This window comes from Budorcas taxicolor, chromosome 2, assembly GCF_023091745.1.
Source record: "Budorcas taxicolor isolate Tak-1 chromosome 2, Takin1.1, whole genome shotgun sequence".
Taxonomy (NCBI): Eukaryota; Metazoa; Chordata; class Mammalia; order Artiodactyla; family Bovidae; genus Budorcas; species Budorcas taxicolor.
The window spans coordinates 21,604,544-21,630,838 of record NC_068911.1 but is presented as its reverse complement, the minus strand read 5'-3'; the positions used below and the strand labels follow the sequence as shown (position 1 = coordinate 21,630,838).

Sequence of the window (26,295 nt, the reverse complement as noted above, 5' to 3'; positions counted from 1 at the left end):
TTGCGTCTCCTTTTCCTTCAAATTCTTCATGCGCCTGATCTGTACTGGGGATTGACAAACATTGAAACTGGGCCTGGAGTCATTTTTTGTCCAGTTGTGGGGTACCATGTTACCATCTTCCTTATTTGGCTCTTGGGTATATCCACATTTGTTCCTGCTGAAAATAGCTGATAAAGGGATCCAACTTGATGCACTCCGTGTGAGTCCAGCTCCCAGCTTGGCGGTCAGCCAGGTCCCTGTCAGGGCCTTCCCCTGCCTGGCCTCCAGGGGTTGGAGGGCAGGCCGCCACGCAGTCCTCACTCTGCCAGGACACGTTTGATCAAACATTGAGATGGAGCTGCAGCTTCAGCCGCAAGCCACAAAGACCCAGGACGGGGGAGGGAGGCCTGCTACCAGCAGCAGGATGAGGCGGAGGCCTGGGCGTGGGCCGTGACTGTCGCTGGCAGGATCGGGTCCGACCAGCAGCAGGATGAAGGCAGAGGCCTGGGCGTGGGCCGTGACTGTCGCTGGCAGGATCGGTTTCGACCCAGCGCTGCTCCCATCGGACCCTCTCTCCTCTTTGCCCTACTTGGTAAATGTTCCTGAAGGTTCTGGTCTCACTGCCCCTTCCTGGCTCTGTGTAGTTTCCCATGGCCTCACAATCCTGGAACCACACCGTTAGATTCTTCAGGTTCTGATTGTTTGGGGGTGGGGCTGTGCTCCATGCTGTCTGTGGCCTGATGCCCCTGGGGAATCTGCTGTCTGCATCAAGGGCACTTCTGAATTGTTACTGGAGGCACCTTAAACCGGGTAGGGTGATTGAGCCTCCTCAGACAGAAAATGAGATGAACTCCGCTCTGAATATCGTACCATATTTTGGGGGGAGACACCTTGGCATTTTCTTAACTGTGGGTAACTATCAGAACACTCGACAGCAGGGACCTCACAAAACACGGTCATGAGGGCAAGAGGCAAGGACTTCCTGCTTTTGCCCGAAGTGGCCTGTCTAACTGATCCTGCTTGTAGGAAGTTGCTGTGCTTCCACCCAGGAGGCCTCTGCCGACCCCACTGGGCCGTTTTCAGCTGGGATTAACCTCTGCCTTACGCAGTTTCTCGAGGCTGTTTTTGTTCTGAAGCTTCAGTAGCCTGTCTTAGTCTACTGATAGACCCCTCCCTACTCTTCACCTCATTTTATAGCTCCTGACTTTCAAGTTTCTTCTATTTTCACCACTTTCCTCTCTATCTCATTGTAATCGCTTGCTGTCTTCCCTTTTTTGTACATTTTCAAACCTACAGAAAGTTGAAAAATGCTAGTGACCACTTCGTGCTTTCACGTGGGTTCACCAGTTGTTAAAACGTTAACTCCATTTGCCTTCTCTTCACATGCGTACTTTATTTTGCTGAGTCATTTGACCGCCTTACAGATGCCATGACATGTTTCGTGTGGATACGTAAGCAGCATCTCCAAAGAGTAAGGCCATTATTACACCTTAGCACGACACGGGTACCTCACCTAAAAACGAATATCAATTCAGTAATATCACCTAATATATAGACGATGTGAAATTAGTAATACTAGTTAATACATCTTCTAGAATGGTTCTCAATCAATAATTCTTAAGCTTCTGAGTCCTGTCTTTTTTTTTTAATATCCTTTTAACTTTGTCGTTGCTAGCCTTGCTCTCCCTTTAAAGAAACCTCCCCTCCGTGTGTGTCTAATCATCATTTGTATCCTGACCCCCTGCTCTCTCCTTCCCGTCTTGAGTGTTAGTTACCCTGTTACCAAGGCTTCTGGAGCTGTGGTTCTGGTCGTGGTCGTGAACTGGCGCCCCCACCTGGCAGAGTCGCCTTGTTCTCTGCCCTGCCCTCCCTCCCACATGTGAGACTTGCTGACTGCAGGGATCCACGACTGAGGACAAACCCAGTTCATGTGAATTACGCAAGGGGATTGTAACCAGAAAGTCGTGTCAGACCTAGGCCTGTGTGGGCCCCCAAGTCACATCCGACGCCTGACCCTCCAGCTCTCAGCTCTGCTTTATTCTCTGTTGACTCAGCTTCTAGCAGATGCAACCCCGAGGGAAAGAGAAGTGTTTTCTTGCCCAAGAATTCCAGAGTAGAAATACCAGACAGGGCTCTTACTGGCGTGTTACCCAGAGACACAATAACCTCAGCATCCGAGACGTGTTGTTCCTGGTGACTTCAGTTCACTGCAAGTCTGGGGCTTTCAGATGAACACTCCAGACTGTAGAAGACCGCCGCTGTGGCAGGCCACCCGGCAGGCTTTGGGCCTCATGCTCTGCGTCAGGCCAGTTACTGGGAAAGGACCTTCTGCAGGGCTCCAGCCTCGGGAAATAATGGGTGCTCCTGAACCCTCTCTCCAGGATGTTTAACATCAGCTCTTGCATTGAGTCTGTCCACTGCCAGGCACCGGGACAGATAAAGTGTGTGCATTCCATTGTCACCACTCCATCACCTCTTGTCCGCCCCTTTACCCATCGGAGGAAACTTTGAGAAGAGACCTAGCCAAGGTCACATGCCTGTCACAGACTGAGGCTGTGATTCAGGATCCAGATGTGCCTGACCCCAGAATCTGTGCTCCGAGATGCTGGTCTTATCGTTGAGAACTTAGGAAAGAGCTTGGCTACTTTGTTTTGGTTTCATAATTTTTTTCTTTTTTCTCCCTGGTTTGTTTATCTTAAGGGTACTAACATATGTTTGTGAGTTGTTTTTTTAACTTCGAACCTTGATATTTATTGCTTGGCCACCATGTAAAAAATCGAGACAGTAAATAGTACATGGGCTTGATAGAGAAATCTCAGATGGTAGGCAAGTCTCACGTAGTTCTAGCTCTCCACACCAGCTGTGTTCCGTCCCTGAAGCAAGCAGAGTTCACTTTAGGCTTAAGCACCAAGAGGCCATCTCATGAGCAGAGGGTCAGTCATTCCCACGTAAACCCCTTATCAGAGTCGGGGTATCCACAGAGGAACTTCAAAGCAGGAGGGAGCAGGTCCAGAGGAGGCGCCTCACAACCATACTCCAGCCTCGAGTTCCAGACCATTATCTGTCATCTGTTTGGGTGTCCCACAAGTAAATCCAACATCCCAGACTGAAACGATATCCCTTTCTTTTTCCTTTTTGGCCACTCCATGTGGCATGCCAGATGTTAGTTCCCTGATCAGGGACTGAACCCGCGTCCCAGTTCAGCGGAAGCATGGAGTTTTAACTGGCTGGGCCACCAGGGAAGCCCCTGTATCCCTCTTCAGTCTGACCCTCCTCTCTTGGCTCTTGCAGATAGCAGCTCACCCAGGACCAGTAGCCCCAAGCCATGAACTTGAGAGATACCCTAGACTCTCACTTCCTCTGTCATCTGACCACCTGCTATTTTTATCCCCAGAGTATTTTTGCAATCCCTCTTCTCTTTATCCCAGCCTCCAAATCTGCATCTTTCTCTTGGGCTCTTCTAGTGCCCAGCACTTTCATCCCCTTCAGTTTACCCTTTGCACAGCCAGCTGCCAACCACTGAGCTCGAGTATGGCTGACTGCATCTGCTCTGGGAAATCCTGCGCCTTCTGCCTACAAGTTCCTTAAAAGACAAATGAGGCCCTGCTTCGTGACCTGATCCCAGCCACAGCTTTAACCAGAGGCCACCCACCCAGGATTTCGCCCTCCAGCCCTAACCCCGGCCTGAGCCGACGGCATCTCCCCTCCTGTGCGCACGTGGTGCTGCTGTGGCTCCTGCCCGTGCCATGGGGCTGACCCCGGCGGAGCCTCAGGAGTACAGCCGAGGCTTCACTGCTTGGGAGTGCCTTTCCCAAGCCTCGGCTCCTAACGAACTCCCAGTTTTCACAGATTTCTTACTTTTTACACAACGTGTTTATATTTAGAAAACACTGATTAACAAAAATAAGCCAAGGTATTTCTACCACATGGTGGTAATCTAGCATTTTGGTATGTGTCGTATGGAAATAGAATCCTGCTGTTTATAGTCTGTTCTGTGGCTCAGCTGGTAAAGAATCTGCCAGCAATGTGGGAGACCTGGGTTCGATCCCTGGGTTGGGAAGATCCCCTGGAGAAGGAAAAAGGCTACCCACTCCAGTATTCTGGCCTGGAGAATTCCCTGGACTGTATAGTCCATGGGGTTGCAAAGAGTCGGATACGACTGAGTGACTCACTTTCACTTTTAAAATAAAATACCGACTTTTCATCGTGTAAAACTGTCCCCATTGAACCGACCCCACACTGTGGGATATCCAGCTGAATGCCGTCCATATACTTTGTTACACCCTATCATGTTGTCTTCTCCTTAACAAATTTCAAACAGGATAGTTGACGGGCTGTCACCTAGTCACCATCTGTTAACACTGCTACCATTTCTTTTTTCTTTTTCCTGAACCATTCAAAAGTTACCTACAGGGACTTCCCTGGTGGTCTAGTGGCTAAGACTTCAAGCTCCCCATGCTGGGGGCCCAGGTTCAATACCTGATCAGGGAACTACATCCCACATGCCACAACTAACACCCAGAGCAACCAGATAAATAAAGTCACCTACAGACATCTTGCTGCTTCACTTCTAAGTTCTCCTGAGCATAAGGTTAGTTCACTACACAATACTGATTATATGTAAGAAATTTAACATTGTTTTATCACCTATGTAGAGTCCAGTTGTCCTCAAAATGTCCTGTTTTTCTCCCCACACCTTTCAAGCTTCACATTTCCCGTGAAGTTAACGTGTCTCTGGTCTCCTTTAATTTAGTTACCCTGTCCTTTCTGTTCCACGTGTTTTTTTTAAAGTCCTACCTTCTGGGTTTGTCTCATGATCAGTTGGATGAAGAATACCACAAAGGTGACGTGTCCTCTCATGACTTCAGGAGCAGCTCAGTCAATGCTTGCTATCATTGGTGATGCCAAATATGAAACATCACATGGATTTTCACGGTCTCCTTTACCAGATGGTGAGCTTCCAGTGAGCAGACTTTACACTTGTGACCCAAGGCCCAGCCTGGAGGAGTGCTCCGCAATGGCTGGCACACCGTAGTTACATTGGGTGCACGAGTGCCCTGGCTGTTCGGAGGAGATAGAACAGCACTGGCCCCAGACGCAGGTCGTCACAGGCCTCCCAGCCGCCCCTTCCCAAAGGGACCTGCCTGCAGCAGACACACTGATCCTCCTGTTTGTTCTGATTGACACACTTTGGAATGCTGTATTTGGCCAGTTTGCTGCCTATGTATAGGGGCACACTGGTTTCTCAAAGAACTTCACAGCAAGTTTTTAGACCAGAAAGGCCTTTGCTGTTTGAACATGCACCCAGAGCCTAAATACCACTGTCACCAAATAATGTGTGGTTGTTCCCCGCACCTCTCCCACTGCCTCATTCTGGCTTCTTTAAGACTTCCACAGAATGGTTATGAGTGGACCATTTCACGGCAGGTATGTGGTTAAGATTTTAGCAATCTCTTTAGTGGCAGTACTGCTGACTTCAGGATTTTAGGCAGCAACAAACACATTTGCAATTTTTGGCAAAATGTGTAGTTGCTGTGGGAGATAAAACAGACAGAACATTTACCCCAGATATTAAATTAAGGTACGTTTGAATCAGGAGTCCTGTGCAGCCTATTTTTTTGCCTGCTGGATCTCTAGTGCCTAATAAGCAAACTATTTGTTTGAATAAATGCAGCTGGGAAAAAGAAAGAGGCAGTCCCTTATGTTCCAATTTTGCAGTTTTCCAAGAATATCTTAAGTACTTAAAAACGTAGCATAGCAATGAATGCTTCCTGTTTACTTAAAAAGGAGGGACACGTGACTGCTTTCTTGTCTGTAGTGGTTCTAAAGTGACACAGAAGGAACTGGCAACACCGGGTACCTCCAGGAGAAGCAGGTGTGTGGCCCAAACCCCACACCAGACTGCAGAGTCCTGTCACCTCGTCCCTCAGCCATGAGATCCTCTGCCGGCTGAGGATCACACAGCCAGCCCCTGCACCTCTGCAACGACGCTGCTTCCTACTTAAGTACACGACTTGGAGCTCCTTCCTCCTGCATACTAGAAGTTCCGCTAAAAGTAAAGCAAGTATTTTAGGATAGGTCTCTCAAGTTAAGTCTCTAAGAGCTGAGCAGTTGCCTACATCAACTCCAAAGACCTAACACAGTGCTAGGAATAAAAGGAACAGGGTTGTTACTGATGTATGACAAACAGACACAAAGTCAAAGTAACCTAGGGGGAAAGAGAACCTTTTATCTTCCCCAAATTACTAAATTACCAAAATTACTAAATGCCATTAATTCAGAAATGGATCCTCAGGACAGGGATGAAAAATTAGTCCCACACACTGGTGTCAGCCGATATGAGGAATAATCAGTAAACTAACGGGGGCACAAAGTATTTTGAGGCAAAACATCATCTTATCACTAATTCATTCCTCATACTGAAGGTGGTCAGAGAGAAACTTATTTCAAGCACTCTGCTGAAAAAGTTATATTTCTGATATCCATGAATATCAATGACAGAATAATCTTTAAAAATGCTAAGCAATGTCAATCTATTAAAAAAAGCAGTCTAGACATAAAAAACTGAAGACTCAGAAAAATCTTGGTTTTACAGATTTATTTTCAAAGGGCAAAAACACTTAAGACAATTTAAATACAAGTCTAGACAGAATTACTCTCCAAGTCAGCAATGATGCAGAAACATGTTCTCACTGCCAGACACTCGCCAGCATCTTCTGAGCCTTCTCTCAGTGAGGAAAAAGGGTCTGGCAAAAGACAAAGTAAATTCAAAAGACGAAGTAAATTCTGGTGTTACTAACTTTAAGTGATAATCTCTGAGGTGCTAAATCCAGGGTAACTAAAGTTACAGACACAAATACAATGTTTTATTTTTAAAGTCTGATCACTCATTCTACAGCCTACAGAACAACAGCTAATATTAAGAGGCTTCTTTACTTTGGGCACTGTATTAGATGACTGACACACACTACAGTTTCACCTTCACGAAAGCCCCAGGCAGGCCCTGTCATACCCCCATTTTACACATGAGGAAACTGAGGCTGCGGAGGCTGCACAGTCTGCCCAAGATCCCAGGCTCACAGGACGCGGCAGTGCTGGGTCAGCTCAGGCGTCTGTCGCCAGAGTTCATGCTCCTACCCAGAAGGCCTCTCCTGCCTACTTAGGAGCCAGGCCATCTCAGCTTCCTGGACAGCAGGCTAGATAGGCCTTGGGGTGGGGGGGTAACTGAGGGAGGCAAAGGCCTCCGCTTCGGGGTGACCTTGCTCAGTTTTTTTGTACAAGTCTGCTTTTAGGAGGAGGGCTGACAGAGTCCTGTCTAGGAATGAACTGCTGTCAATCCCTCTGGAGGATAAAGATGATCACTAGGGTTGGCCCCCTTGGAGTGGCAGATAACCAGAAGGTACCTGCATTTTATAACTCCTGAAAATCGTGTCAAGCACTTCCATTTTTCCATTTCTTCTAAGTTTTTATCGAAGAACCATGGAGAGATTAATTCTATGGGAGAACAATAAGCCAAATTGTTTACCTGATATCTTATTCATATACATCCTTCTTATCTGCAATGTAATCTACAATTTCTTGTGGGCACATTAACTTCTCCGCATCTATATCAGGAATCTCAAACCCTGAAAGTGAAATTTACGACAATGCGTGAATGTAGAAAAAGCAAATCCTTTAGAACCGAAAGCATCTAACCCTTCAACAACATGCATAAGCGCATCAAAAATGTCCAGCAATCTCGAATCCCATTTGTGAGCCTGTTATGTACCAGATGATGTATTTTTCAGACACAATTTGCATACTAGAAAATGCCCCCATTTCAAGGGCAACATTCAATGGTTTTTAGTATATTCACAAGGTTGTGCACCATCACCACTATCTAACTCTAGAAAATTTTCATTACCCCAGAAAGAAACCCCGCAGCCCTTCCGGGTACCACCCCTTTAGTTAGGGTGATCTCTGAGGAACTGTCATTAAGTTCTTCTCTGTGGGATGGCATACAAGTCCCTTGGCTTCCATTCAGGCAGTTCACCTCCTAAATGAGCCGTGGAACCTCGTAACAGTCTCGTTTGTATAACTAACCATCCCAGACAAGGATAACTTGGGAATGTGCATGGAAACCGCTGCAGGAAACCAAGATGTGTGTATGGGTGTGTGTACAGGCACACATCCTGACCTAGGCACACCCGGCGCTTTTCTAGACGTGGACACTTAGGTCTAGCTCACTGGGGGGGAGGGTTCTCCAAGCTGTCACCAGCCATCAGGTGAAGGCTACGCCCTTCATCTAGGAGCCCCACCCCAAGAATCTCAGGGCCACGCTCCCCCAGGCCTCTTCTTGTCACTGAGCCCTTGGTACTGCGCTGGGCGCTCTGCGGACCTGCTTCCCAAATATTACTAAGTACACTGTCCCTGACGTTTACTTCATCTGATAGTAAGCAGGTGGAGGTGGGGGGTAGCGCACTGCAATTGCAAATCCCCATCAGACTCCCAGCATTTCTCTGCGTTTAATCCACCTAAATCAAGAACCAAGACCCAGCCTGTGCGTTACCAAATTCGTCCTCCATGGCCATGATAATCTCCACTTGGTCCAAACTGTCTAAGCCCAGGTCTTTCATAAAATGGGAATTTACTGAAAGCTGCAAGAAAAGAACACCAAATGCAAAATTCAGTCTGTGAGAACGCTTGCTTCTCAAAATAACTGAATGGTGAAATGTCACTTAATCATTACCAAGAAGTTTTTTTTTTTATTATAAAGAGGTCATATTTTAAATATCAAGATCCATAACAATAATAATATACTTTTAACCTGTGGCAACACACACCTGGTGTGCTTTACATGTTAACTTATTCAACCTTAATTTTGAAATAGTTAGCAATATATATAAAGCTAAACTACTTTGTACATTTTACAATGATCTTTGATCACTCTTCTGAATGACATCTGAGAGTCTGTTTTTCCTTGCTGCCTTACTGACCACCAAGACACCACACCTTAGAAGTGACGTCCTCCCTCAGGAATGGCACACAGTGTCTGTTACCACATTGTCTTTAATCCAGACCTCACTATCACTAGACGAATCCTTCAAACAGTATTCACAGTATACGATCAGTTGTGTTTTTTTTAGATGGTGGGCAATAACAGATCACATAGTACGTGTAATATAAATATGTGTACTTGTGTATATATATGCCCTTCCACATGCACTGAGAAGTCTCCAAAAACACACCCAAGAAGCCAGGTCAGCTGGCACCTCCCAGAAGAGCAGGGTTCCTAGGAGCGATTTTTTGCTTTAGACACTTGGGATATTGTACCATGTGATTAAATACACATTTAAAGAAAAACCATTGAAACCACATCAATTACCTTTTCTGGGTCAATCTTGTCATAGAGTTTCAAGACATAAAGAACACGGTCCTTGATTCCCTCCAGTGTCAAAGGCGGTGCGTCGCTATACTGGCGGCACAGCGGTGTAACTCTGCCTGGAACCTAGAGCAAGGGATAAGGGAAGCGCTGCTGTGGAGCCCAAAATGCCTCTAGAGAAGGCACCGGCTACAGATGTCTTTCACAGAGCTTTCACAGGGCCAGCAAATCCACCTCCAGGGAGGCTCACTGTGGCCACCAGGACACACAGAGGCCTAATGCAGGGTAGAGTCAGAAGCCATAGCAGTTCAACAGCATAAAAATGGATTTCTTGGGACTTCCCTGGCAGTTCAGTGGTTGGAACTCCATGTTTCCAATGCAAGGTGCTCGAGTTCCATCCCGGGTCAGGGAACTAGGATCCCACACGGTGTGGCCAAAAAAAAGATCTCCTTTCCTCTGAGTCAGGACAGGCACTCTTCTCTCCTCTGGTCAGCCTCCAGGCTTTGGGACATTTGCCCCACTCAGTGAAACTGCCACGAAAACTAGAGTCTGCAGAGGACCCTAAAGCTTCTCACATCTCAAGCAGCCCACTACCCTTTTAATACCCAAGGCAAAATAACTCCTCAAAAGAGCTGTCAGGGTGAACTGACACTGAGAATCACACACAAGAAGTGTCTAATTTGGCCCTGGTGGTAATTATAGACTTTGGCAAAGACAAATGAAGCCAGTTATGAACCCAAAGAAGAGGATGAGTTCACAGGCATTAGTTTCCAATCTGTTTCCCTTCCAAGTGGGCTTGCCTTGATGCCACCCACTAAATAATGAGACATTCTGATCTTTGCCATCATTGTGTAATATCTCAAATTTCTGATCTTAGCCCACTTGGAATTCAACTAGGTATGACGGTCTTGACTGGATTCCTTCACAGAATGTGAAAGGGAGTCCAAGTCACAGATCAGCAGACTGAAGGCCATGGAAGGCATGGGGCCAAGAGGGGAAAATGAGACAGTCGTCTGGCAGTTCGTAGTATAGAAGTCTTTAACCTCAACTGGTGTGTTCACCTTCTGAAGTTGATTTTAGGTCTGCAGTTTGGAGTTCTTAGGGGATAGAAATCCATAGGAAGTGGGTTTCCTTTTTGGGATTAAGGTCCTCCAAGTCACAAAGGTCTATGAAAAACTGCAAAAACAAAAAAAACCCCCCCAAACCAAACAACACTGCCAGGACTTCCCTGGTGGCCCAGTGGTTAAGAATCCACCTGCCAGTGCAGGGGACACAGATTTGATCCCTGGTCCAGGAAGATCCCACATGCCTGAGGGCAACGAAGCCTGTGTACCACAATTACTGAGCCCTTGCCCTAGAGCTTGTGCTCTGCAACAAGAAGCCACTGCAGTGAGAATGCATTTCAGCTAGAGAATAGCCCCTGCCTGCCACAACTAGAAGCCTCTGCACAGCAGTAAAGACCCAGCGCAACCAAAATAAAATTAATGTATTTTAAAAAACTGCCGGAGCTTCCCTGGTGGCTCAGTGGTAAAGAATCCGCCTGCCAATGCGGGAGTCATCAGTTTGATTCCTGATGCGGGAGGATCCCACATGTGCCGAGCAACTAAGGCTGTGTGCCTCAACTACTGAGCCTGTGCTCTAGAGCCAGGGAACCACACTTCCTGAGCCCATGTGCCACAATTACTGACCCCCGAGTGCCCTAGAGCAGCAAGAGAAATCACTGCAATGAGAAGCCCACGCACTGCAACTGAAGAGCAGTCCCTGCTCTCTGCAGCTAAAGGAAAGCCCTCGCAGCAACGGAGACCCAGCACAACCATAAAAATGAATGATTAAAAAACAAACAAAAAAACCTGCCAATTAACCAAATCAGTACGATCTGTTTAAGAAACACTTATCTTGCAAAAAAGGAAAATCAAGTATTGGAATCAGGTTTAATCAGCAAGCTAAAGAGATCAGAGCACTTGTTCTTTTTGTTTCCATTTATGGTCTCCTTTCCTTTCCGATTACAGCATGTTAAATTAAGGAGACCTCGGATCTGGGGCTGCCACAGGCCAACTTATCAACAATGATTAGAAAAGGTTTCCAAACCACAAAAAAAAGGGAAGACGCAAAAAGGACCAAAGAGAAAGAGGGAGAAGACATGAGTTAATACTGGTAATGACAGAAAAGAAACCTGAGGTGGGAGGATCTAACAGAGGCCTCGTATGTGTGCAGCACAGCAAGAAGTGGTATGAGGTGAATTACCGCTGGGAAAGGGTGAGAGACGAGAGGCTGACGTGCACGGCACCCAAGGGAAGAGGCTGGTGAGGGCACTTTCACATGCAGCTACCCAAGTGGCCCACTAGGTGTCAGCATCGACCCCAGTAGCACTGGCAACTGCCTGCAGGGGGGTTCCCTGTGATTCAGTCAGTTCGGTTCAGTTCAGTTGCTCAGTTGTATCCGACTCTTAGCGACCCCATGAACCGCAGCACACCAGGCCTCCCTGTCCATCAACAACTCCCGGAGTCCACCCAAACCCATGTCCATCGAGTCGGTGATGCCATCCAACCATCTCATCCTCTGTCGTCCCCTTCTCCTCCTGCCCCCAATCTTTCCCAGCATCAGGGTCTTTTCCAGTCAGTCAGCTCTTCACATCAGCTGGCCAAAGTACTGGAGTTCCAGCTTTAGCACCAGTCCTTCCAATGAACACCCAGGACTGATCTCCTTTAGGATGGACTGGTTGGATCTCCTTGCAGTCCAAGGGACTCTCAAGAGTCTTCTCCAACACAGTTCAAAAGCATCAATTCTTCGGCGCTCAGCTTTCTTCACAGTCCAACTTATACATCCATACATGACCACTGGAAAAACCATAGCCTTGACTAGACGGACCTTTGTTGGCAAAGTAATGTCTCTGCTTTTTAATATGCTCTCTAGGTTGGTCATAACTTTTCTTCCAAGGAGTAAGTGTCTTTTGATTTCATGGCTGCAGTCACCATCTGCAGTGATTTTGGAGCCCAAAAAATAAAAGTCTGACACTGTTTCCAGTTTCCCCATCTATTTCCCATGAAGTGATGGGACCAGATGCCATGATCTTGGTTTTCTGAATGTTGAGCTTTAGGCCAACTTTTTCACTCTCCTCTTTCACTTTCATCAAGAGGCTTTTGAGTTCCTCTTCACTTTCTGCCATAAGGCTGGTGTCATCTGCATATCTGAAGTTATTGATATTTCTCCCGGCAAACTTGATTCCAGCTTGTGCTTCTTCCAGCCTAGCGTTTCTCATGATGTACTCTGCATATAAGTTAAATAAGCAGGATGACAATATACAGCCTTGACGTCCTCCTTTTCCTATCTGGAACCAGTCTGTTGTTCCACGTCCAGTTCTAACTGTTGCTTCCTGACCTGCATAAATGAGACTAAACAGGGCCCCACCTGGAAACCACAGGCCAGTCTCAAAAGGTGGCTGCAGTGGGCTGTGCAGGAAACAGGAGGGTGTATCACGTGGGAACTCAGGCTCTGGAAGGAGAAAGTATCCCAGCACTAGCTCTTTGTTACTAGCTCTTTGGCCTTGGGCAAGTTATTTAATCTTGCTATGCCCTAGTTTTCCTTATCTGCTAAGTGACCATAAACAAAGGTCTGTCTAGTCAAGGCTATGGTTTTTCCAGTAGTCACACATGGATGTGAGAGTTGGACTAAAATGAAAGCTGAGAGCCGAAAAATTGATGCATTTGAACTGTGGTGTTGGAGAAAACTCTTGAGAGTCCCTTGGACTGCAAGGAGATCCAACCAGTCCATCCTAAAGGAGATCAGTCCTGGGTGTTCATTGGAGGAACTGATGCTAAAGCTGAAACTCCAATACTTTGGCCACCTGATCCGAAGAGTTGACTCTTTTGAAAAGACCCTGATGCTGGGAAAGATTGAGGGCAGAAGGAAAAGGGGACGACAGAGGATGAGATGGTTGGATGGCATCACTGACTCAATGGACATGAGTTTGAGTGAACTCCAGGAGTTGGTGATGGACAGGGAGGCCTGGTGTGCTGCAGCTCATGGGGTCGCAAAGAGTTGGACACGACTGAGCAACTGAAATGAACTGAACTGACAGTACCCAAGTTCACAGGATTGTTGAGGCATCAAGGAGATAATGAAACGTAGAGGGCTTAGAACACTGCCTGGCACATACAAGTGTTATTCAGGGCTGTCTAGTAGGCTCAGGCAGAGAAGGCGATGGCACCCCACTCCAGTACTCTTGCCTGGAAAATCCCATGGATGGAGGAGCCTGGTAGGCTGCAGTCCACGGGGTCGCGAAGAGTCGGACATGATTGAGCGACTTCACTTTCACGCATTGGAGAAGGCAATGGCAACCCACTCCAGTGTTCTTGCCTGGAGAATGCCAGGATGGGGTAGCCTGGTGGGCTACCGTCTATGGGGTCACACAGAGTTGGATACAACTGAAGCGACTTAGCAGCAGCAGCAGTCGGCTCAGAAAGGCAGTGACCTGCCAGTTTGAGAGTGAGGCAGTAGTGTAGCCCAAAGTACTTGATTGACTCCTTACCTTTCTAGCCTCTTTACTGATTTCCTATCAGGTTACAGTACTGCCAATAGCACTTTACATATGTCATCTCCTTTAGAGCTAATAACAACCCTGTTTTACAGGTGAGGAAACTGAGACAAAAGGTTAGTTATCTTGCCCCAGGTCTCCCAGAATGGCCTCCTGAAGGGTCTTACTGCCTCCTTTCTGGGGATCTCAGCCACGAAAAACAGAGCGGACAAGCACTTCTGAAAAGTGTCCCCAACGGCCAACATTGTTTCTGGTGTTAATTATTCTTCCCCAAGGTCTACATTTAACAATTATATGCAACAAAATCACCTCCCTCAGACATCAGAGAAGCCACTGTCTGCAGGAAAAGAATGAGGACCCAACCCTGTGAACCAGCAGGAATAAACCTGAGTAGTTTCTATTAATATCCATCTTACCCTGAACTGGGTCCATCTCTGAGGGGAACTCAGAGGAACCTAGGTGGCTTTAAAGACCATCTCTGCAAATTACCCCCTGGATGGCTCTACCCAGGTAGCAGACATCCCACCCTCAGTTTGGTTATAAATTCCTTACCTGTCTCCAAAACACCTGCTTGCAGACCTCCATTCCTTCTCCGCCCCTGGGGGTCTAGCCGGAAACCTCAGAGCCAGCCTCCACTCTCCCCATGTTCTCACCATCATGTTTACTGGGTCACCCAGCTAAGTGGGAGGGAAGGTCTCAAATGTTCCTTCAACAAATTGCATTAATCTTTACTCCCTGTGACCCAGACAGAGAACAGCCACATTCCTCAGTGGGTGAATGAGCACCTATACAGCACCCTTCAATATACCTGTCTTCCCACCTCAACTTAGGTCTCTCCCTTTCACAGGCACCAGAAGGTCCACACTAAGTAAATGCTGGGCTCATCCCAGCCTCTGCATGTGCAACTACACCCACCCCCACTGCATGAGAAGCTGCTGCCTTCAGGACCATGCTCAGTGGGGTTTCGCTCTTCTTCTGCACTGCACACACACCTGTCCTCAAACGGCAATGCCTTGCCTTTACCTATTACCTGCCTGGCTCAGCAGCCTTTGAGCTTTACCTTATGTGCCAGGCACGGTGCAGTGGGCTGGATCCACAAAGATAAATAAAGACATCTACCCTTGGAGAAGCCTATGGTCTAATGGAAAACACTAATCCAAACAGATCATTTCAATTATAACAAAAATGTGGCAAGGGCCATGACAGGTATTTGTAGGTTGCTTCAGTAACAGAAGTTGTCATTCAATCCCTGATAGCCAGTGAGGGTAGAGATACGAGACTCGGGAATGACTGACGTGGTCGGATCACAGCCCCAAGTCCACCACCACCACACGTGTCAGTCTGGCTCCAGTACCAGGAACAGCTGAGCCTTCCCTGCACAGGAACTCTTTGGAAATTCTCTGTACTCTGGCTGCCTATCTAGGTTCAGGGCTCTGGGTCAAGTGTAAGACTTCAAGGTCCCATTTGAGGCCACTACATCTTTTTTTTTTTTGGTACCTTCTATTTTATATTGTTGTTATTTTTATATCCAGGAAAGCTGCTTCGGCTCCTTTTTTCAGGGGAAAAAAATTAGAATATAAATGAATAACTAGTTGTTCCAGGGTCTGCACAGTGGATGGATTTGAGGAGGGAAAAGCTGACAGAACAGAATAGGTAGAATGAGCAAAGGTTCAGATGAAATGAACAAAGGCTGGAGGCGGAAGTTTGGGGTGACTGGCATACAAGCAGTAAGAGAAACCAAGAGAGCAAAGAGATGGGTGAGGGAGACTGTGTGGCAAGTGATCTCTCGACCTTACCAACATTTAATGATTTGGTAGAGAAAGTTCCCAACAAGGTGGAACATGAGATGAACCAAGGGAAAATAATGTCAGAAACCACCTAGGGAAAACCGCACAGCAGGGACTAGGCAAGGTTAACATAGCGGCCACGTGTCCAATGAAGACATGAATTGATGTCTTTCTTTTGTATGCATCTCTGTATCTCTCAACTGCTAGCATAAGGCCTGGCACACAGTGCCTCAGTATCTTTGAAGGAGCAAGTATTTACTCTTCAGTTTAGTCCAAAAAGGATACAAGGCAGCTAAATGGGAGCACTTAGTCAAAACCACTCTGTAAGCATAAAGAAAATGGCTGCTCTGCTGTGTATGTAAACCCAGCAGAGGTAGTGGAACCTCTCTGAGCACCGTGCAATTCAAGGCATGGGCCAAGCAGCAGCAGCAGGATCTTCTGGAAGGCCACTGGAAATGAAGACTCTCAGGCCCTTTTCCAGAACCTGTATTTTAACGCAAGTGATCAGAACGCACAATCAAGTTTGAAGAGCAATGCTCCAAGAAGAAGGAATTATCACTTTGCCTCTTAGCCTGACACTGAAGTTGGTCTCAGAAACAAAACGGTAACTATATACACTACTCTTTGAACTTCAAGGTGATACTTTGAACTTTTTGATTCACTGACAGGACAATACCCCCTGGATGAATTTACTACACTGTCAGTAAATCTTGACACTGGCTGCACATAAGAATCACCGACAACTTTTAAAAATAGATGACCACGTTGGACTGCTAGAGATTTTAATTGATTTGGCCTGGGCATTCTTAGGTTTTATTCTAATACCTTAGTGGAGGTTGAAACCACAATTTCATGAAGTCCTAGAGTTTGAAAAGGGCATTCTCTACTTAACTTTGGGAATCTATCTACCCTTAAGACAATAGTTCTTAACCTTGATGCACTTCAGAGTCACCTGGGGAATTTACAGAGCACACATGTCAGTGCCTCATCACAGAGGTAAATCAGATGGGGGGGGCCCACGAGGAACATACTTATTTTTAAGCTACCCAGGTGATTTGAATGTGCAACTAAGGTTGAGAATCATTAACATAAGGAGAAATTCAGCCTCTAAAAGGTTTCATCAGATTTAAAAAAAACTTAAAAACTAACTTGCTTCCTATCCTTATTTGCAGGAGACCCTAAAAGAGGCAAAAGGTGCCACAGGGAGAAACCTGGGGAGAGAACTGCTGTGGAGAAGGCTGTAGGGCGGCGTGTCTTCCTCTTTGCACTCATTAGTTTTTCCCTAGAAAGCCATCACGGTATTTATCATTATCACTACGACTAACGGCGACCGGTATTTTTGAGAGCTCACCAAGCACCGCGCTCGGCATTCTACCAGTATGATCTCCTCTAAACCTCGTTGGAACTGCACAAGGTAGAGTTTTACGATTCAGACTGAGGGTGGGCGACGGTACCTGGTTTGTCCAAAGTTCTGGTCAGAGGCAAGCTGCATTCGAACCCAGGGGTATTTGACTCCAGCTCTGTGCTCTTGTTCACAATCTCTAGGTCACCCGAGTGCCGGCAGGGGTCAACCAAGCACCGTTAGGCAGTGGGAGGGGGAGCAAGCAGGTGTCCCCTGGTCATCCCCACCAACAGGAGCCACAGTAGCCGCGGCCCCGCTGCCTGGCCCCTCCCTCTCACCCCGAGTGGGCCCGACGCCTGACCCCAGCCAAGCCCCCCCACAAAGTCACCGCCAGTCACCTGCGCGAGCACCAAGGCCGGCAGCGGAGCCCCAGGCCTCGTCCGGGTCTCCGCGGCGAAGAGGGTAGTGCTGAGCGGCCGGGCCGCGGCTAGAGTGGGGAGCCTGGGCAGCGGCGCGAAGGCCGTGGGAAGTCGGCGGACACAGGCGCAAAGGACACGAACCGCCATGGCTACACCGACCCAGGATGCACTGCGCCGCGCCCTCGGATTCAGTATCCCCTTGCGCTCTGCGCAGGCGACGCACAGAGCGGCGGCTGTGGGGAGCGGCTGGCAGTGGCGGCCCCTGGCGGCTCCTGGCTGCACTGCGCCATCGGGGCGGGCGGCCTTGCAGTCCAGTTCCAGAGGCGAATAGATGCTAGAGCCAGAGCTAACATGGTGTAAATATTGTCTTTCCCCAAACACTAATCACTGACACAAGAAAGGAACTTATTTTTACTTATTCTCTGAAAGTTAAAGTTTTGATGTCGGTGATTCTGTTAGGGGCAAAGGGACAAAGTAGGTGATTAAATAGTTAATCCCACTAAGGGATTCTAAGTAGAAAAATATGGTAAACCCCTGTAAGTTAATGATCACTCAAGAAAGCAGGCTTTCTTAACAGCAAAACCAAACAGGCTTGCTTAGCAACAAAACCATGCAGAAGAAGCAGGAGACATACCCCCAAACAATAAAATAATGGGTGCGTGAGACCTACATCCTGCCCATTAAGTTCAGTAAGTTAATGACCCCTAGGTCATGCTCTCTGCACAGGTAAGAAACAATAATTTACAGAAAACTAACATTTCAAAATAAAGACCCTCATTGTACTGAGATCTGAAATATTCCCATAGTGCCTTAACAGTCCTGCTTGACCCTGTAGGGACAAGAAAACTCCCTTGCCCAACCTGGAGGAGCTGATGATGAAAGCATGATGTCTAGCCAAGAATGAGGAAGAAAGTGGTCTCTTACCCAGCCCCGATTTTTCCTTTGATTATAAAACTGTAGCCCACTAAGTTCTCAGGGTGCGGCATCTCTCACCTGCTGGATTGTAAGCCTCACTAGCGTCCTAGTCTAATAAATCACTTATCTATCACTTTGCCTCTCACTGGAGTCTTTCTGAGCAGAGACATAAAGGACTGATATACCTTTATGGAGCCACCTGAAATGACACCAAATGGTTCCAGTTCTTCATATTAAGTTTATTGAATAGGTCAAAACTCAGCATAAAAGAAGAATGTGAGTCATGTAAATGTATAACTAAGACTAATAAATGTGGGACAATAAAAGTAATGTACATATTTAAAAACTTGACAGTGTGTAAACTATATAGCTCACAGAAATGGGAACATGGGAGTAAGCTGAAGAGTGCTAATTCATTCATATTTTTCAGCAGGGAAATCGAAACCTTTGAACAGTGGCTTCAAACTCGGAATACTGCCTGGATGAACACTCCAATCATGCCTTCAGTTTACTTATTTCTTTTTACTTTCATTAAATCCAAGTAAAATAAAATGCACTGCCTTGTAATTTCTATTTATGAATTCATGAAAATATCAATAATCTGCTATGTGCTAGTTGTTGAGGCTACATCAGTGAGCAAACCAGATTGGCAATCTATTTTCAGATAGATTGGACAGATATAGAATAAACAACAAAAAATATAACACCTCCCCCCAAAAGAACCCTCCAGGAAGTAGTGATAAGTACAATGAGAACCAATAAAGCAGAGAAGGGGGTAGTGGGGGCTATGAGAGGTGTGCTATTTTAGATAGGGTGGTCCTTGAAGGCCTGTCTTTTGAGGTGACACTTGAGCCAAGACTTTCATCAGTCTGTTCAGTTCAGTCGCTCAGTCGTGTCCGACTCTTTGCGACCCCGTGAATCGCAGCACGCTAGGCCTCCCTGTCTATCACCAACTCCTGGAGTTCACTCAGACTCACATCCATCGAATCAGTGATGCCATCCAGCCATCTCATCCTCGGTCGTCCCCTTCTCCTCCTGCCCCCAATCCCTCCCAGCATCAGAGTCTTTTCCAATGAGTCAACTCTTTGCATGAGGTGGCCAAAGTACTGGAGTTTCAGCTTTAGCATCAGTCCTTCCAAAGAAATCCCAGGGCTGATCTCCTTCAGAATGGACTGGTTGGATCTCCTTGCAGTCCAAGGGATTCTCAAGAGTCTTCTCCAACACCACAGTTCAAAAGCATCAATTCTTCGGTGCTCAGCTTTCTTTATAGTCCAACTCTCACATCCATACATGACCACTGGAAAAACGATAGCCTTGACTAGATGGACCTTAGTAGGCAAAGTAATGTCTCTGCTTTTGAATATACTATCTAGGTTGGTCATAACTTTTCTTCCAAGGAGTAAGCATCTTTTAATTTCATGGCTGCAGTCACCATTTGCAGTGATTCTGGAGCCCAGAAAAATAAAGTCTGACACTGTTTCCACTGTTTCCCCATCTATTTCCCATGAAGTGATGGGACCAGATGCCATGATCTTCGTTTTCTGAATGTTGAGCTTTAGGCCAACTTTTTCACTCTCCTCTTTCACTTTCATCAAAAGGCTTTTGAGTTCCTCTTCACTTTCTGCCATAAGGATGGTGTCATCTGCATATCTGAGGTTATTGATATTTCTCCCAGAAATCTTGATTCCAGCTTGTGCTTCTTCCAGCCCAGCGTTTCTCATGATGTACTCTGCATACAAGTTAAATAAGCAGGGTGACAATATATAGCCTTTATGTACTCCTTTTCCTATTTGGAACCAGTCTGTTGTTCCACATCCAGTTCTAACTGTTGCTTCCTGACCTGCATACAGATTTCTCAAGAGGCAGGTCAGGTGGTCTGGTATGCCCATCTCGTTCAGAATTTTCCACAGTTGATTGTGATCCACACAGTCAAAGGCTTTGGCATAGTCAATAAAGCAGAAATAGACGTTTTTCTGGAACTCTCTTGCTTTTTCGATGATCCAGCGGATGTTGGCAATTTGGTCTCTGGTTCCTCTGCCTTTTCTAAAACCAGGTTGAACATCAGGAAGTTCACATATTACTGAAGCCTGGCTTGGAGAATTTTGAGCATTACTTTACTAGCATGTGAGATGAGTGCAATTGTGCAGTAGTTTGAGCATTCTTTGGCATTGCCTTTCTTTGGAATTGGAATGAAAACTGACCTTTTCCAGTCCTGTGGCCACTGCTGAGTTTTCCAAATTTGCTGGCATATTGAATGAAGCACTTTCACAGCATCATCTTTCAGGATTTGAAACAGCTCAACTAGAATTCCATCACCTCCACTAGCTTTGTTCATAGCGATGCTTTCCAAGGCCCACTTGACTTCACATTTCATCAGCCAGGAGGATGGAAAAGAAACCCTTGAGAGTCACCCTGCTGTTGCTGATGCCAATCAGTCCCTGTGGCTGTGCTCGCGGTCCACCCCAGGCTTCTCCTGCATCCTGTTTTCAACACCACCACTTCACTGCTTATTAAGCAATCATATCACCTCTTTGGAATTGTCAGTGAATAAATGGCCAAGTTCCACATCGAGTAGCAGACTTTCATTTCTGTAGAAAACTGACAGGCACCTGACTGGAGTCCTAGGACTAGGGCCAATAATATCTGCTTAAGTCACCAGTGACAGCCTGGCCTCTGATTGTGCCTTCCTGGCCATGCTCTGTGGCAGACCCACGGGACAGACCTATGATGGTCTCAGAAGAGGGAGCAGTCGCGAAGAGCTCTATTCCCACCAAGTCCACATGTAGGACCCTCTCTTCCCATAACCTCTCTGTATTTCTGTTACATTTGATTCTTTTGGTCAAACACAACAAATTACCTCATTTATTTTTTTAACTTTTTATTTTCTAGTGGGGTATAGCCAATTAACAGTGTTGTGATAGTTTCAGGTGAACAGCAAAGGGACTCAGCCATGTACATGGATGTATCCATTCTCCCCCAAACTCCCTCCCATCCAGGCTGCCCCATAACATGGAGCAGAGTTCCACGTGCTATACAGTAGGTCCTTGTTGGTTATCCATTTTAAATATAGCAGAATCACCTCTTATTTAAATGACATATTTTGGGAGAGATACTTTTCCTTCAGCGAACAAAGAGAAAAATGTCAGCCAAGACAGTCCATAGGGTAAGAGGTTCATTACTGAGATCGAATCCTTAGCAGCTGGGGAAGACTTAAGAGAGCACCAGTGCTCTTCAGGAGCACTTCCATCAAAGGGATATGAACACAGACTATGTCAGCTTCCTGCACACATCACCCTCCCAGCCCACCCGTCAGCCCTCCCTCTGCCCCACACATCTGTACTACCGTCACGTCCCCTCCTGGATCCCCTGGCATCTTATACCACTAATTCTCTCTTCTCCCCGCTATCTTCAACCTTTCCTTCCCTTCTAGCTCTTTTTCTTGAGCCCCTAAACATGCCAAAGTTCCTCCCCACCTAAAAACAAGGCCAGAGGCCTTCTCCAGTGACCTTTACTATACCTCTAATATCACCATTTCCCTTTCCATTCATAGTCAACCTCTCAGAAAAAAAAATTATTTGGCTGATCTGGGTCTTAGTTGCCGTATGCAGGATCTTCGTTGCATAATGAGGAATCTTTAGGTGTGGTATGCAAACTCTTAGTTGCGGCATATGGGATCTAGTGTCCGGACCAGGGACTGAACAGGAGCCCCCTGCATTGGCAGCCTGGAGTCTGAAGCCACTGGACCATGAGGGAAGTCCCCATAGTCAACCTTCTTGAAGGAATAATCTACTGTTTTAAATCTTCAATTCCTCACTTCCTATTCATTCTTTTTTAAAATTAATTTTCATTGGTGTACAGTTGATTTACAATGTTGCATTAGTTTGTGTTGTCCAGCAAAGTGAATCAGTTATATATACACATATATCCACTCTTTTAGATTCTTTTCAATACTTTACAGAGTACTGAGTAGAGTTCCTTGTGTTATACCGTAGGTCCCCATTAGTTATCTATTTTATATATAGGAAGTAGTATGTACATGTCAATCCCAATCTCCCAATTTATCCCTCCCGCCTCCTTTCCCCCTTGGTAGCCGTAAGTTTTTCTACATCTGTGACTCTATTTCTGTTTTGTACGTAAGTTCATTTGTCCTATTCATTAATCCATTCTAATCTAGATTATACTTGACCCCTACTCCCACCAGTGAAACTTCATAAACTGCATCTTAATTGAAGTCCAGTAGATACAACCTCTCTGACCATTCCTTTTCTGCCCTCTTCATGGCCCTATTTTCTCTGCTCATCATTTAAATATTGATCCCTGTGGGGGGTTTGTCCTTGACCCATTCTTGACTTTAAACATATACGTTTTCAGGACTGATTCGCTCTAGAGGCTTTAATTGCCACCTCCATCCAGCCTGGCCTCTTCTTTGGGCTTTGTAGTCCTAGATCCAAATGCCTGTTGCCAGAAGATCTAAAAGCACTCTTTCCCTCCTCTTAAACTTAGGGTATCATGTTTCTCAGGGTTCCTGAGTAAATTAAATCTTTATGAAAATCCCTCAATTGGCCATGATGTGCTTGCAAAGTTATTAACTCATTTGAGGTTAGAGACCGTGAGGACAGAGTTAGGATAGGAGAGAAAGTGAAATCTTTTATGCAAAGGTTATTAAAGGGTTCATGGGGTCACAAAGAGTCTGACACGACTGAGCGACTGATTAAAGGGTAGTAATGAAATTAGCAAAACCCACTATAGATATATCATTAAAAGGCATCTTTAAAAGGGAAGTAATGGTGTATGGGATTTCCCTGGTAGTCCAGTGGTTAAGACTTCACACTTCCACTGCAGGGGATGCAGGTTCCATTCCTGTTAAGGGAAATAAGATCCTGCATGCTGCATGTGGTGTGGCCAAAAAAAAAGAGAGATCATGCATATATACTCTCAATATACTCAAGTTCAGTTCAGTTCAGTCTCTCAGTCGTGTCCAACTCTTTGCGAACCTATGAACCGCAGCACACCAGGCCTCCCTGTCCATCAACAACTCCCGGAGTTCACCCAAACTCATGTCCATCAAGTCAGTGATGCCATCCAGCCATCTCATCCTCTGTCGTCCCCTTCTCCTCCTGCCCCCAATCCCTCCCAGCATCAGAGTCTTTTCCAATGAGTCAACTCTTCGCATGAGGTAGCCAAAGTACTGGAGTTTCAGCTTTAGCATCAGTCCTTCCAGTGAACACCCAGGACTGATCTCATTTAGGATGGACTGGTTGGATCTCCTTGCAGTCCAAGGGATTCTCAAGAGTCTTCTCCAACACCACACTTCAAAAGCATCAATTCGTCGGTGCTCAGCTTTCTTCACAGTCCAACTTTCACATCCATACATGACCACTGGAAAAACCATAGCCTTGACTAGATGGACCTTTGTTGGCAAAGTAATGTCTCTGCTTTTTAATATGCTCTCTAGGTTGGTCATAACTTTTCTTCCAAGGAGTAAGTGTCTTTTAATTTCATGGCTGCAATCACCATCTGCAGTGATTTTGGAGCCCCCCAAAATAAAGTCTGACACTGTTTCCACTGTTTCCCCATCTATTTCCCATGAAGTGATGGGACCAGATGCCATGATCTTCGTTTTCTGAATGTTGAGCTTTAGGCCAACTTTTTCACTCTCCACTTTCACTTTCATCAAGAGGCTTTTGAGTTCCTCTTCATTTTCTGCCATAAGGCTGGTGTCATCTGCATATCTGAAGTTATTGATATTTCTCCCGGCAAACTTGATTCCAGCTTGTGCTTCTTCCAGCCCAGCGTTTCTCATGATATACTCTGCATAGAAGTTAAATTAGCAGGGTGACAATATAAAGCCCTGATGTACTCCTTTTCCTACTTGGAACCAGTCTGTTGTTCCATGTCCAGTTCTAACTGTTGCTTCCTGACCTGCATGCAGATTTCTCAAGAGGCAGGTTAGGTGGTCTGGTATTCCCATCTTTCAGAATTTTCCAGTTTATTGTGATCCACAGTCAAAGGCTTTGGCATAGTCAATAAAGCAGAAATAGATGTTTTTCTGGAACTCTCTTGCTTTTTTGATGATCCAGCAGATGTTGGCAATTTGATCTCTGGTTCCTCTGCCTTTTCTAAAACCAGCTTGAACATCGGGAAGTTCACGGTTCACGTATTGCTAAAGCCCGGCTTGGAGAATTTTGAGCATTACTATACTAGCATGTGCTGCTACTGCTGCTAAGTCGCTTCAGTCGTGTCTGACTCTGTGCGACCCCATAGACGGCAGCCCACCAGGCTCCCTCATCCCTGGGATTCTCCAGGCAAGAACACTGGAGTGGGTTGCCATCTCCTTCTCCAATGCATGAAAGTGAAAAGTGAAAGTGAAGTCGCTCAGTCGTGTCCGACTCCTAGCGACCCCATGGAATGCACCCCACTAGGCCCCTCTGTCCATGGGATTTTCCAGGCAAGAGTCCTGGAGTGGGTTGCCATTATGTGTGCAATTGTGCAGTAGTTTGAGCATTCTTTGGCATTGCCTTTGTTTGGGATTGGAATGAAAACTGCCCTTTTCCAGTCCTGTGGCCACTGCTGAGTTTTCCAAATTTGCTGCCATATTGAGTGCAGATTAGGGCTTTAAAAATTGCCATCTCTAGCTCTTCCCTGCTGGTGTAGTGGTTAAGAATCCACCTTGCAATCCAAGGGACATTGGTTCCATCCTTGGTCCAGGAAAATCCCACATGCCGTGAAGCAACTAAGCCCAAGTGCCACAATTACTGAGCTTACCAGCTGTAACTAGTGAAACCTGCACGCCCTAGATCCTGTGTTCCACAAGAGAAGTCACCACGATGAGAAGCCCCCACTCATTGCAACTACAGAAAGCCTGCACAGCAACAAAGACCCATCACAGCCAATAAATAATCTGGAAAAAAAATTGCTGTCTCTCAAACCACTTAGGGAAAGGTGAAGATGATGTCCTCAGTACAGCTGTGCTGTTGACTGACTCTTGTGAAATGCAGGTACTGGTATCAAGGATGCATGTGAGAATGCAAATGAACAACAGCATTTCTAAATTAGCATTTGAAATAGGCTTTGCGTTACTTTTAGTAGGCATGTGAAAATATTACAAATTTCATAAAAGTATATCGCAGGACTTTCCTGATAGCACAGTTAGTAAAGAATCCGCCTGCGACGCAAGAGACCGAGGTTCGATTCCTGGGTTGGGAAGATCCACCTAGAGAAGGGATAGGCTACCCACTCCAGTATCCTTGGGCTTCCTTTGTGACTCAGCTGGTAAAGAATCTGCCTGCAAGGTGGGAGACCTGGGTTCGATCCCTGGGTTGGGAAGATCCCCTGCAGAAGGGAAAGGCTACCCACGCTAGTATTCTGGCCTGGAGAATTCCATGGACTGTATAGTCCATAGGGTTACAAAGAGTTGGACACAACTGAGTGACTTTCAGTTTGTTCCCTGGCAGTCCAGTCGTTAAGAATCCATGTGCTAATGCAGGGGAAACGGGTCTGATCCCTGATCTGAGAAGATTTCACCTGCTGTGGGGCAACTAAGCCCACGCACCACAACTAGTGAAGGCTCAGCGCCCTAGAGCTTGTGCTCTACAATAAGAGAAATCAGATGGATGAAAAGCCCAGCGCCATAACTAGGCAGTAGCCCCTGCTTGCCACAACTAAAGAAAACCCGTGTGTAGCAACGAAGACTTAGTGCAGTCAAAAACAAACGTATATTGCATATTAGTACACTAAGTTAACTGAGATTTACTGTGTAAGTATCACTGAGTAAATATTCTAGCTGTAAATAATTAGTTCTTGTTTCTGAAAATCATCTTTACAGGATAGGAAAAAATATGCCAAACAGGACGTATCAAAATGAATATTTATTAACATTTCAAGCTTTATGTACATAACCTTTAAAAGGAAATGTGCAAATGTGAGTAATCACAAAAATCCACTTATATACCCTCTCT

At 46.1% G+C, this 26,295-nt stretch overlaps 1 protein-coding gene across 1 annotated transcript; it reads right to left on the bottom strand.

Moving 5' to 3' along the window:
- Positions 1 to 6,562: 6,562 nt before the first annotated feature.
- On the bottom strand, positions 6,563 to 17,603 carry NDUFAB1 (NADH:ubiquinone oxidoreductase subunit AB1). The gene is made up of 5 exons (XM_052635466.1): positions 17,402 to 17,603; positions 9,344 to 9,466; positions 8,528 to 8,615; positions 7,505 to 7,604; positions 6,563 to 6,725 (listed from the first exon to the last, which is right to left on the bottom strand). Exons 1-4 carry the CDS (start codon positions 17,567 to 17,569, stop codon positions 7,513 to 7,515), a joined length of 471 nt encoding a protein of 156 aa, XP_052491426.1. The 5' UTR covers positions 17,570 to 17,603; the 3' UTR covers positions 6,563 to 6,725; positions 7,505 to 7,512.
- Between the last annotated feature and the right edge of the window lie 8,692 nt (positions 17,604 to 26,295).